Source organism: Mustela lutreola, chromosome 5, assembly GCF_030435805.1.
Source record: "Mustela lutreola isolate mMusLut2 chromosome 5, mMusLut2.pri, whole genome shotgun sequence".
In the NCBI taxonomy this organism is placed as follows: domain Eukaryota; kingdom Metazoa; phylum Chordata; class Mammalia; order Carnivora; family Mustelidae; genus Mustela; species Mustela lutreola.
In genome coordinates, this window is record NC_081294.1 from 51,945,706 (window position 1) to 51,959,402 (window position 13,697).

Below are 13,697 nucleotides of genomic sequence, written 5' to 3' on the forward strand. Positions count from 1 at the left end.
TTGGTTGGCAAATGTGTTGTTTCAAGATGGAGAAGTATCTGCTTTAAATGAAGAGAAAGCTATTTTGGTCCTTAATTCTCAGAGCCAATTTTGGATCTTAAAATGCACTTTTCATCAAAGAGTCTTAACAAAAAGATTCCTGCCAATGTAACTAAGACATCTAAAAATATTTCATTCTAAAGCCAAGCTTTCTGCTCAGGAGCATTCTAATTGAAATCACATTCTTCCAAAGATCTAGCATTGGGCCAATAGTCACCTGAGTAAGCTATCATCCTCACCTTCATGAGTAGGAACTCACAACTGCATGATATTTAGGAATTCTGCATTTTCCTTATATTTATGCTGGATTTCCAAGTTTTCCAGGAACTTCTTTGTACTCAACAGAGCTATTACACTAAACCAAACCAGCAACACATATAACTGTGGGTTGGAAGTCAATTTAACATGTCCCCCCTAATTTCAAACATAAAGAAAATTGAGACCTGGTAATATAAATTATTGACCCAAGTACATTAAACGCACAGTTAGAGTAGACAGTTTCTTGAGTGATAGCCTGTTATTCCGTCTTCCACATAAGTTATGTTCATAGAACATCAATACCTTCACATATGTTGTTTTATTAATTCTAATTGTCACTAAGTAAAATGGGATTATTCCTCCCCTCCAACAGGTGAGGAAATTGAGCTTCATCTGTCTTTGAATTCCCTCAGGATGACTGAGCAGCAGAAGCAGAACGAGAATTCAAAACTCCTGACTTGGTTCAGATATTATTATTATTGTGATTTACTAGGAGCATCAAATTGACATGGGTCTTTTCCTTCAGTACAAATGAGTCTTTGACAATCTATATGACACAGTGTCTACCATCCCTCAAATATACTATTTGCTATAGTAAAAGGAAGTTACAATTACTAGAGGTTGCATGTCACAAAACATAACATGCATGTTAATTAATTTTGAGGTTTTATTTAAATAATCAGTCATTCTTTCAGAACTAAAAATGATCAAAAAGATACTAATACTTTTAAACCTGTATACAGAGGACAATATGCCATGAACATCTTCTTCTTCTTTTTTTTTTTTACACACCAGTGATGAAATTTCCCATCTGTTGCTTCAAATCAAATAAGCATATCTAAAAATAAAATATCCTGCAAAATTTTTCTTTGAAGGATTAATTTAAAGTCACTCTGACTGTTAGCTGAAATGTGTTAATTTTTCAACAAGTAAAAATACGTCTGGACAAGTCTACATGTGTTAGCAGTAGGCTAAGAAAGGAATCTGGTATGGGATTTTTGACACTTGGTTCTAATCATTAATGCTGCAGTACTGGTCTATTTACAACCTGACATTTGTTTTTGCACTTTCAACATCCCATGATTTTTCAGCAACAGTAAATAGCTTTAAGAGATGACACCTTGCCTTAGCTGGTGTCTATATTTTGACTAGCAGGTCTTGGCATTGTGTCCAGTTCAGATGCCTTTCCAAAATGCTACATGCAGGTAAAAGGTGAACAAAACTTAAGAAAAAAAAAAAAAAAAAAAAAACGCTACTCTAAACATTTGGGTGATATAACACATCTAAGTTCCTAGTTGACCTATCACAGCAACTTCTAATCTTCTCATCATTTGGACTCTGTTTGGACTCTGTTTCCTAATTTTTCCATAGAATACCATTTTGTGATGTTGTTATGTAAAAAAAAAAATAATAATAAATCAAAAGGAGTCTAATTTGACTATATGTAGGACACAGAACAATACCTGATTTCTAATCACTCTGTTTCTAGCAACACAATTTAGATTAAAATGTTTGGGACTTGGGAGGTACTCATTTTAGGACATTTTTTTACTTTACTCTTTTTTTTTTTTTTTTTTTTTTTTTTTGCTTCACTCTTGTTGGCAAATGGTAATGGTTATGGTAAAACTCCAAATTTAAACCAATGAAAGACCTCCATAATCCCACAAAAGTGAATATTTGTATATCTGAGAGATTAGTTTCCCAAGGATGACATATTCTCTAGACAACAGGGGATTTTCATAACGTGTGGGAAATCTGTAGTTCTGAATGACCCAATACTGTCTCAGTCTGTGTTTGTATCTTATATATCAAAAACCTTACCAATAAGTAGAATAGAAGAAGACAAACATGTCATTAAAACATGGCTGAAACTGTTGAATATTCCTTGGAGTAGTCGTGAGATGTTTTATAACCTTGTGATACCTCAGGATTATCAACTGTCTTTGGAGAGTGTATAGGGATAAGGCTGGTGATTTGACTTGCTCTCTATTTGAATTCTGAGATATGAAAATTTGCATAATGTTGAGAGCCTATCCACTACCTAGCACTTTGGCTCTCTTGAGTTAATTAGTAAGTGTCTTAACTTTCAAGTCCTGATGGCTGGCTTAGAATTGTTTTTGCAGAAAACTTTACACACGACATCCTCTGATTTAAATAGTTCATTTCATTTCTAGGAAGAACCATGCCACAACACGATCTTCTGAAATGTTCTGTGTACGTTCAGGATTGAAAGTAACATTCGCATCTTACATTCAGGTGTGGCCTTTCTAGAGAGACTTTTCCAAAGGAGAAAACTTCAAAGACACAGAGTAGAAAAGTCACTGGAAAGACAAGTAGCAGCCCAAGCAATCTGGGGTATCTGGGACACTTGTCATTGTTTGGTACGTCTGTAGTGACCCAAGGTAGGCAGCAGGGGGCGCTCCTGCATGAAGCAAACCCCCCACAAGTGTCCCTGTTTGGGAACACGGAGGCTTTTTATCTTAGCATTTGCCCCAAGTCCAACAAGGTAGCCAATAAAAAGTGCAGTTGCCCATAAAATGTACGACCTTAGGATATACAGTGAAAAACCTTGCAGAAGTGACTAGCTAGGGCACATGGGTCTGAGCTTGCTTTTAGAAAACAGGGTGACCAATTTTTGTAATTTATTTTGGTGGGCAGCAGACTTTAAAAGAGCTGGTGAACAATTGTAGGAGGAGGAGATTGCCATCAGCTGTAAAGAAACCATCTCTGAAAGCAACAAGTGGACATCAGTATCCCAGGGTCATTTAGTCAGCCTCTTTGTGACCGTTTAGTTTATAGTTATATTCCCTGTGCAATATCAAATCAAAACCCTTCCCTCTTTTCCTGACCCCACCCCAAACTCAGAAAATCCTTGATGAATCTCGTTTCCCACTAAACCTTAAGAAATGTGGCTTCTGCAAGGGATCTTCTGCATGTGGCTGTGTTTTGTACGTGAATTATGATGCATTTTACTTGCTCTGTAACAATTCCCAGGTATCCAAACCAGGTAGGAAAAATCCTTAGGGACCAAAAAACGATGGCTTTGAAACCTCAAACACAGTGGGCTTCAAAGCAAAATCCCCAGCCCTCAGCCCCACTTCATACATATACTCATGCATACACCATCCCCACCAACCGGCTCCTTTCCACTTCCTGTCCCCAAATAAAGGTCTGCGGAGATAAAACCATGAACCTCAGTACTCACCATATTAACTTCGGAAACCATATCAATGCTGGCGATGTCAATGTTCATTCCCACAGCCACAGGGGGACCTGTGAACCAAGATAGCCAGCCACGTGATTTCTGAGAACTTCATTCATTCTCAGCAAGAGCTTTCCCTGGGCATGGGGTATTCTGCCCCAAATGCCTCCCCCACTGCTCACCCTTATATTCTTCACTTCTCTGCTCCTTTTTAAAAGGAGTGCCAGGCACTCCTCTAGGAAATGCTCTATGGAACGTGTACACACGTGCCCTCCTGTAAGAGGGATTCCAATTCTATCTACATATGTAGATGTCTCAGTATGAGAAAACACAACTCACAGAAGTCAGAGGAACCAGTCTAGCCTGAGGGAATTTTTATATATTGCACTAAAACCCCCTCCTCCTCATTCTTTCCCGCCCCCCTTCCGTGCGCAGGTTTTAACTCTTTGAGTTTTGGAAGAATCTAAAGCAAAATTAAATGGGCATATCAGTGTATCTAAGGCTGCAGCAAGAGGTACCTAGCCCTTCTCCACTTACCCTCCCTGCCTTTTAGCCCTCCCAAACCCCTTCCCTCCCCACCCCCCCCCACCCCCGCCCCACACAGTGGTGCTTCCAGGTCTGGATAATATCCAGATACCAGCCACTTTAAACCATTGCCAGAACTCTTCCAAAGTAGGCGGGCACAGGGGATTAATGTCACTTTTCAACCAATTGCCTGCACATTTTGTTCTCAAAAATGTTCACGATGGCCTCCAGTAAGCCAGGTTCTCTGGGCACACAATTAGCTAAACTTAAAAGGGTTGTATCTTAATGAAGCAAAGACAGTGAAGCAAAAGATTTCAGCAGTGAAGCTTAAGAACAGCAGTCACCTATACACTCTAAGAGGGTCTCACTGAAAGACCATCAGAGTGCTGGATAGCAACAAATCGGCTTAAGTTTGGATCACTTTCTCGATATGGTAACGGAGAGACACATTTCGCTATTCCACATGCGGCCAACAATGAGGGAGAGGGAAGACACAGCGCGCACAAAGCTCACAAGACAGCTTAGGCTATAGCTGGGCTGTTTCTTATTTCCAAGGCAACCCCATTACCTCCAAAATCTGGTCTCAGACGAATGTCATAGCCTTTCAGGAGTCTATCCACTGTCTCTTTAACCAGCGACATATTACTAGGGTCATTGACACTAAGGAAAGAAAAGACAATAAACAGGCATCAATAAGGCAGCAGGCACATCGTCTTCAGCATTTATCTGATCCTCACTACAGATCCCTGCTCACAGAGGTATGCAGACAGAGCCCTTCAAAGTGAAATGAAAAGGAGAAATGCTGGGCACACTTACCTCTGCGCACAGACAGCGGCGATTATTAAGGGGAATGACCAAATCCCAAAGTAGCCCTTTTTCCGGACTCTCCACATCCCTTTAGTTTTTGATGGGATTGAGGGTTTCACTGAAGAGAGGAGATCCAACTTAGTCTGCCCAGTGCAGTAATTCTAATGTGAGGCGCATGCGCACGGTGTACCAAAACATCAAAGGGGCAGCAGCGGCTGCCTGGGACCGAGCAGATTTTCTTGCTAAGGGGAAAAAAAAAAAAAAAAAAAAAAAATTAAAGGGGAAAAAGGAAAAACATATATATATATATATATATATATATATATATATATATATATATATATATATATATAACATATACATATTTGAATAATATAAGAAAGTCACCCCAAGGAGGACCCAGAGTAAAATCTTTGTTTTCCTTCGTTAAGACAAAACAACTAGAGCCTCTGGTAAGTTTTGGTAGTTCCTGGAGGCAGTTTTGTACCTCACGGGTTTTTGGGGCGTGTTTGTGTGTTTCCTCTTAAATATGCAAAACCAGACAGGGAATTTAAAAGACAGCAGGTGTGGACTGCTAGTGGAAATGGGTTGCCTGGGAGCCCACTTCTGGTATCAGCAAGCCTAAGAGGAGAGTAGTTTGAACTTTATTTCCTGGCGAATAGCATCCCCTGCGTGGGGCGAGATTTGTGCTGGAGATGGGGGTTGTGCGGTGAGGATGGGGGGGGGGGGGACGGTGGGTGCAGCAGTCCAAGGGGGAGGGAAGAAAGAAACCAATGGGAGAAGTGCTGAGCAATCCGTCGGATTTGGGGCGGGGGGGGCGGGTAGGGGAGTAGAGAATAAGAAAGAAACGGAAAAATAGAAAAAGAAAAAGAAAGGAAGAATAAAATGATGCCTGGTCTCTTCTAGGAGTCAAGGAGCAAGCTTTTCTTCACTACTCACGAGCGGTTTCTTTCTCCTCCTCCTCACCCTTTGCCCCCTATTCCCAGAGAAGAAAACCTCGGGGTCCCGGTTTCTTGCCGTGTGACGTGCCTGACCCGCTAGTCCGGATTATTTATAGAAGGAGGTGGGGGGGGGGGAGGCGAGGGGAGCAGAAAGGCAAAGCTGTCTCTCCAGGTTTCGGTCTGATTCTGCATTGGGAAATTATTAGTGGGGAGGGTGGGGTTTGGATGAGGGGTGATGGGACTTGTGAGCGTGGGGAACGCGGATGGCTAGAGCCAGACCCTGGGTGCCGGGGGCGAGAGGGCTGGAGCGGCGAAACGGTGCTGCAAGGGCAGGTGGCCCTGGGGGGGCACCCCTGGCGGACCCCCCCCCCCCACGCCCCCTCCTAGCACGCGCACAGGCGCGCGCACGTGCAGGCACTCTCCCAACCCGCCTCCCGCGCCTACTTACCTCCCGGGCCTGCGCTGGCCGCCCACTCCTGCCGCGGGCGGAGCCGGTGCCCCCCGGAGCTCTGTCCCAGCCGGAGAGGGCGAGTGGCGGCTAAGGGACACCTGGCTGTTCTGGGGCTGAGTGTGGCTCCGGGTGGCAAAAGCCAGAGCGGTCCCTAGAAGGCAGCAAAATGAGGAAGGGGCCTAGGGACGCCTGGGGGCCCGGCGTTCTCCCTCTCTCTCCGCTCACCTCGCTCTCGCTCGCCTCGCCAGTGCCGGGAGACACTCTGAGACCCCGATGCTGCCTCTTCCCTGCCGCCCGAGCCTTTGCCCGGCTCCCCAATGCCACCGGAACCCGGAGGAGGCAGCGAGTGAGCTCGGCGGTTGGAGAGGGAGCGAGATACTCAATTCACGGCCGAAATGTTTCCTCAGCTCGAGGGAGAGAGACGTGCCGCGGGGGCCAGCAGCGGCTACAAGGCTGGGGGTTCTGGGTGTGCGAGGGAGCCCGAGGCCAGGACGCCTTCCTCTCCCGGTACTCCCGAGTTATCTCGGAACGAGGGAGGAGGGAGGAGGGGATGTAGGGCAGGTGATGCCGCTGCCCCTTCCCCCACTCCTCGGTGAGGAACGGGAAAAGCCAGAGCCCAAACCTACGTTCGGGACCCGGAGCAGTTTTCGCTTCTAACTCCTATTGCTGATCATTGCTACCCATTAACTGAGCGCCTACTACTTGCCAGGAGTGCTTGATTAATTCTTACAACTGTCCCAGGATTTAGCCATCACCTCAGTTCCCTCATAGGGATTTAGAAGCTGGTGCGCTGAAGCGAAGCGACTTGGCCAAGGTCACCTAGTAGGCTAGAGGCGGAACCCGAATTGAACTCCAAAGCCAGTGTCCCTAACCAAGACTAAACAGCCTTCTTGGCCCCTAAGTCCGAGACCATGCCGGCTGCCGGCTCTCAGCTGCCGCAGAGCTCCCGGGGCCCGCCGAGCCGTCGGCGGCTCCGGGAGGAGCCGGAGCGCCAGGTTCCAGGCTTGTCTGGCCCAAGTCTGAACCGAGGGGAGGCTCCCGCCGCCAGTACCCGCCGTAGTGGGCCCGCGGCGCTCCGAAGGCTGACAGTCCCCGCAGCACCCGGGACTCCTCGGGGTCCTGGTCCCAGCCAAGCTCCTGACCCATTTACCTCTTGATCGCCTCCCTCCCTGGCCCGCACCCCGCCTAGGTCAGAGGGTCTTCCTGGGGCGGCTCTGGGGAATGATTCCTAGGCGAGGGTGGAGGCGGGAGGGCTTCGAGGAGGGAATCCGACAGCTCCCCTGTGAGGGAACGCGAGCAGAGAGAGCTCTGTGCCTTCACTAAGGGAGTTTCTGAATGTGAGACAGGTAAAGCAACGCCATAAACCTTGCGGTTCTACAGCCTGGCGTTCTGCGGGGCTCCAGGCTCAAGGAGTCCGCTGAGGGGCAGACTGGGAGACTGAAGGAGAGAGAAGAGAGATGAAATCCTTAACTCTCCCATCTGTAATTATTCCGGTTGAGAGTTTCAAGGACAAAATATAGATCCATGGCAGAGAAAAATTGCCAGTTTTCCTCTTTTTACACTTCTATACAGTGGGAATCTTTTACACAAGCTAACATATTCAAGAGAAAACAAAGTTTAGTCTACCAGCATTATATCCAGAGGAGTCCTAAATCAGTTTGAACCCCAGGTAATTAACTGGTGAAAACCTAGGAAACTTGTCTTTTTCTGGAAAGCACTCCAAAACAGGATTTTTCCTTCTGACCATTAGTTATCCATGTTTCACTTTCTGCACATCCAGCCTCCCTTCAGTTTAGGTTGAAAGAAGAATATTTAGTTAACAGAACAATACCAAAAATATTGTCATCCACTGGTAATAAAAATAGCCCAGTGAACAATTAAACAAGTACTTGTGGAAGACTAGTCTTATACAGAAAAATAAGGGAGGCGAGGTCAAAGAGTTAAAATCAAAGTAACTGCATCTCAGCAAGTAAAACAATAGCACAATGCAAACTGTGAGTTTCAAAGGAACTGGAGGCAGAACTTCATTTGGGTTCAAATCCCAGTTTGAATACTTAGTATCTTTGTAACTTCCATAGGTCAGTATACCTGTCTAAGCCACATTTCATTCTTCTGTAAAAATGGGAATGATAATTGTACCTTCTTCATTTGATTATAGAATGATGTAAATATATTTGTAGCATTTAGCATGAAGTTAACAAATATTAACAAATTTTAATGAATAAAGCATAATGAGTGGACAGGACAACAAACAAGTTTTAATAACATTAATGTATAAAGACTGAGTGGACGTAAATTTAAGGTGATGATGATAGACTGGCTTAAGAAGAGAGGAGCTGACATTTCAAGGGAACTAAGATAGGGTTAAGAAGTCAATGTATTAAAGGCAATCTAAAGAGAAACAATAAAAGAATATTTTCTTTATGTGGTAACATCTCAGGGATATCTCTTACCAATAGATACTACTAATATAACCAAAAAGATATTCCCACTACTTATAACATCTGAGATCAACTTATATCTAAAGTGAGTCTTATTGTACAGCAGAATCAACACGAGAACTTCTCTCTGGAACTGATAACACAGCCTAATAATGTGAAAGTTGGAAAAATAATGTGCAAGGAGGACACTGCTGGAATCGAGATGTATTAGTTGCTGGAGAGCATCCTCCATGATCCCAGAAGCATAGCAAGAAGGCAAAATTTAAGTACTATTAAGAGATCATGATTCAAAATCATCTCTGAGTATGAAGCACACAAATTCCAGATAAAACCAGTCACCATCTGTCCTTCCTTAGTCTTTACTATAATATTTATTCATTTATTCAGTAAATATGTATTAGGCACCTACTCTATGTTAAACATTATTTGACAAACATTGGGGATGATGTGTTGAAAAGGCAAACATACTCCTTATCTTTTTGGAGCTTACACTGTAGTATGGGTAGAGCCATTATAGAAGTAATAATGTATAGTGTGTATCATAAAGCGGGAAAGATAGGATATTATGGAATTCATAATTGGTACAAATAAATCAGTTTGAGGTATTAGATAAAATTTGCTGGTTAAATTAATGCATCAATTGAGATTTGAAAGATGGGTTAGCCTAATGAAGAGTTGGGGGAAGAGCGTTCCAGGAAGAAGGAATAGCATATGCAAATATTCTGGACCAAGAGAAGATGGCATAAATGAAGAATGAAGGAAGAACTATAAGACTAGAGGAAAAGAAGGACATCTGGGTAGCTCAGTTGGTTAAACTTCTGCCTTCAGCTCAAGTCATGATCTCAGAGTCCTGGGATCAAGACCTGAGAGTTGGGCTCCCCCCTCAGTGGAAAGTCTGCTTCTCCCTCTGATCCTCCCCCTCTCATACTCTCTATCTTTCACTCTCTCTCTCGAGTAAATAAATAAAATATTTAAAAAAAATAATACTAGAGGAGAAGAGTAAGAGTGGCCCTCAGATTAATGCCCTTGGAGAGCTTCTTAGTAGCAATTTGGGACCATTGATCTGTGGAGATAGAGGACTGATAAGATGAGTTTTAATGACATTGGAAGTAAGATGGTAGTAGCTATAGGGGGATTTATTATTGCAGGAATCCAGATGAGAGTTGATGCTGACCTGCATAGTGACAATGAAGATGGAGAGAAGTGACCAGAATCATGTGATACCTGACTGAACTTTGTGATGGGTAGAATATGGGGAATGAGAGAGAAGTATCCAAAGATAATTCATACACTTCTTCTTTGAGCAATTCAGTAGTGCTGGTAGAAGCTCCTGGTGATAATACACTCAGTTTCGGTCATGAAACTGCTAGCCATCCAAGGTGCACCACATGTTTTGATCCATGTGCTTCTGAACCTCCGCTTCAGCTCAGAAGTGAGGAGGGAGGCGGGACCAACACAAAATTTCTGTGTTCCATTCTAACAATTTTATATCTCTTTTCTGCTTTGATTTGTCTCTTTAGAACATATTACAATCATCTTATATTTTACCCATTTTATTTCTATCTTACTGCATTGAATAAAAGTTAAAAATAGAGATTTTTGTCTGCTTTACTCACCACTGTATTGCAGTACCTAGTGTCCATAGTGGACACTTAATACCTATGTTTTAATGAATGAGTGTATTCGTGAAGATCCTGATGATGTAAATAACTTAAGTCATAAGAGCATATGAGACTTTTCTCAGAAGGATGAACAGAATGAGAAAACTAGAGGATCTAGAAGAAAATTTTCTGGTAAAGGACAATTACAGCCATCCGAAGAACCAAATTAGGACTGGTCCAAAAGGTAAGAGGAAAACTACTGTGATTATGGAAGCTAAGGAAAGAGAATATCCTGATAAAAACTTCTCAACTAAATTAATTTCCTCATTAATTTTGGAATAGACCTTATATGCCTATGGTATAAAATTCAAAAGGTAATTCACTCTGTCCTTCTGCTACCCTCATTCCTTCCCCACAAACTAACATGATTCGGTTGGTTGGGGGTAATGTGACATTCTATATCATAGCCTTTTATCTCATGATGAACAAGTATAGAATATAACCACAGATGCTAAGTCATTTTCACTAACCTGCTGCTGGTGGCAAATCATCAGCAATGATGATTTTGAGGAAAGTCTTATGGAACGTGGGTTATGTGTTTTGCAAAGTCATTTAAATATTTGTACCTTTTTTTTTAATGAATAAAGGATCTCTTAGCTTTAAATATTGATTGAGTTCTTTTAAATTAATGTTTAGAAATTTCAGTAATACTGAAGAGTAGGGAAAAAGTCAGAAATATTATGTGGGAAGAAAATATACATTTATTACTTTCAGGACCTACAACAGCATAAATTTATCCAATTACTAATAACATGTTTTCAAGCATATGGCTTCCTGGACCTAGTATAATATACAAATAAGAACCATTTTTAAATAACCTCTCTATGCATCTTACACATTAATGCACCTTAACTTATTTTTCTATGCAAAAAGATCATAGAGTAGTTTAAATTTTATCAAATATTTTTCTCTTATGCTAGTCAAAAATACCCTTTATTTATTTGTCTGGCAAACCTTTGCTTTCACAGTGTCTGAGAAATAAAATTTCTCCTAAATTACTACAAATTCCAAACCATGGGCTTATGGCTCACTGTTATCTTATTCTATGTAAATTCTATGTTCACTGAGTCCTGCCTGTTTCTCCTCCAGCAGTTTAACACTAACATTAAACCTGCATTTTTATGTAATTCTTGGTCATAGTAAGTTTGATGACATAAAAGTCAATTTAAATTATTTAACTAAAAATTAGCATATAATAATAATAATGAAATACTAATGTGTCAGATACTGTTTCATATGTTTTACATGTAATAACATTAAATCCTTATAATGTTTCTATGAAATGTTATTATTATAATCTTTCCTTATATGAGGAAATAGAAGCAAAAATTAAGTGCTATAAGATTATACAAATTATAAGAAAAATTTGAAGGACTCAGACCTTCTTAATAACTATGCGACTTTATAAATAAAACTTCTGTGGATTTGTTTACTTTGCAGTTAGTTCTCAGCTTGTCTCATCTAGTGAATTAATACAACAGAAATAAAATCTTAGCCAAAAGAAAGGATCTCTGCCTCTAATGGAGATTTGATTTAACAATCAAATGACCAACAGGAAATTTTAAGAGTTTGAGTACTAGAAGCTTTTTGAAAGTTCTTTTCCCTTTAATATTCTTTAGTCCTTTATACCTTTTAGCAACACCTCAAATTAATCGATCTTCAAGAATACAGAAAAGGTGTGCCTTAAAGTACAAAATGAAGTTACTGATGCTCCAAATGGAGGTAAAATTGTGAGATGAGGAAATTATGTTAGCTCTAATGCCACACAAGGAGACAAATTACACTCACAGGCTCAGTAGTAACAAAACACCACATCCCTTACCTTTTTACCAACTACGGCTCAAAACCTGAAGGAGGAGGAAAGCTGAGTTTCATCAATATAAGTAAAGGAGCAAAACTGATGTAAGCAGTGACACCGCAGGTCCCAAAGAGTAACTTTTCAAAATTGCTCTCAAGTTGGTTACTTAGGAATAACTTTGAGAGATGGCCAGTGAGAGGTAATCTGACTTGTGAAATGAAGCTTTCCAGAATGTGGGTCACATACTCCAAGGTTTCTCCTGATGCTCCTCTGCAAGGATTATCTATCCAGTAGATGCCTGAGAGAACCTACGGTTTACAAGCTTTTTGAGGGCCTATAAAGAATGTAGAAATCTTGAAAAAAGAAGTACATATTGGTTCCAAATTAGAAAACTACAATGCTGAAATTAATTAATGTTTAATTAAATATCTAGAAAAGGTAATATTGTGTCTGTAATTATAAAATTTAAATTTCGTATGGGAAATGTGCATTTTAATATGTTTTATATACTATATCAAGGGGCCTCCAAAAATTAGAGGACTTGGGCATATGAAAGTCTTAAAAGGTTAGTCTCTTCCTCCTTCTGTGCATCTAAAGCCAATTGTAGAGCCTTGCTTTTTTGTTTTGTTTTTCTTTAAATTCACTCTGAAAACATCTCCATTTGTTAATTCCATGAGGGACTTGTATTCTTATTTTATTATTCTCCACGCTCACTGCATTTACTTACCTTGTATGAGACATTCAGTAATTGATAAATTAAAATTCCAATTATTATTCATAGTGAATACCTATTAGTATTACTTGTTTACTAGCTTGCTTATTCTGTGACGAACATCAACAATTACTCATTTAATTCTGTGAAGTAATTATCCAATGCTCTTGGGCTTGAAAGGGACAGAAACCAAACTCAGACTAGTAAATGTAAGTTAATAATAGGTTATGTAACTGATTAAGTCAAGGGTGTTCAACTCAGTACAGGTAGATTCAAAATGCTTAAAGTTTCTCATTTCATCTGTTTGTTGAAAGTTGGCTTCAATCTGGGGCTGTCTCCCAAAGATAACCATCAGTTACTCCAGTTCAACAACATTGAGAGGATTAGCAATTTTATTACTCCACCAAACTACATGATAGGACACTGGGGGGTGCTTGGATCCCACTCCTATTTTCAACCTATCACTTACGCTAATTGCTGAGCCTGCAATCACTCCTGGTCCTGAAGTTGGGATGACCCAAATCCAAACTATGTGGACTATGAATGGTTGAGAAACAATGACCCAAAGTCAGGTTATTGAAGTGCTATTACCAGAAAGAGGAAGAATGGATGCTGAACAGATAAAGTCACAAATGTCGACTATAGGTGGAATAGGTGTTATGACTAACCATATGTTTTGATATAGAAATTATAACATGGGAACTTGAATATGACTAGAAGAAGAACCTAAATTTACCATATCTATGTTACATGAATGTCCCTGCAACTGGCCAATAAGGATGAATGAGTCAGTCTAGGACATCTGATCTCTCAGATTCATGTTAAGGGTGAAGGATTACATTTTAGCAGCTCCCATAGTCAT

The 13,697-nt window shown here is 41.1% G+C and overlaps 1 protein-coding gene across 5 annotated transcripts in view; it reads right to left on the reverse strand.

Moving 5' to 3' along the window:
- GABRB2 (gamma-aminobutyric acid type A receptor subunit beta2) overlaps positions 1-7,483 on the reverse strand; it is a 247,981-nt gene extending 240,498 nt beyond the window's left edge. Inside the window, exons 1-5 of one of the 5 annotated variants that reach the window (XM_059174221.1) lie at positions 7,374-7,483; positions 6,221-6,374; positions 4,841-5,073; positions 4,593-4,684; positions 3,503-3,570 (exon numbers count right to left, since the gene is read on the reverse strand). In XM_059174221.1, the coding sequence (XP_059030204.1) occupies positions 3,503-3,570; positions 4,593-4,684; positions 4,841-4,917 (237 nt within the window). In that variant the 5' untranslated portion in view covers positions 4,918-5,073; positions 6,221-6,374; positions 7,374-7,483. Of the gene's footprint in view, positions 1-3,502; positions 3,571-4,592; positions 4,685-4,840; positions 5,074-5,770; positions 5,885-6,220; positions 6,788-7,373 lie in introns of those variants that run through there. The other 4 variants (XM_059174220.1, XM_059174224.1, XM_059174225.1 and 1 more) reach the window with 4 other exon arrangements.
- Positions 7,484-13,697: the final 6,214 nt, after the last annotated feature.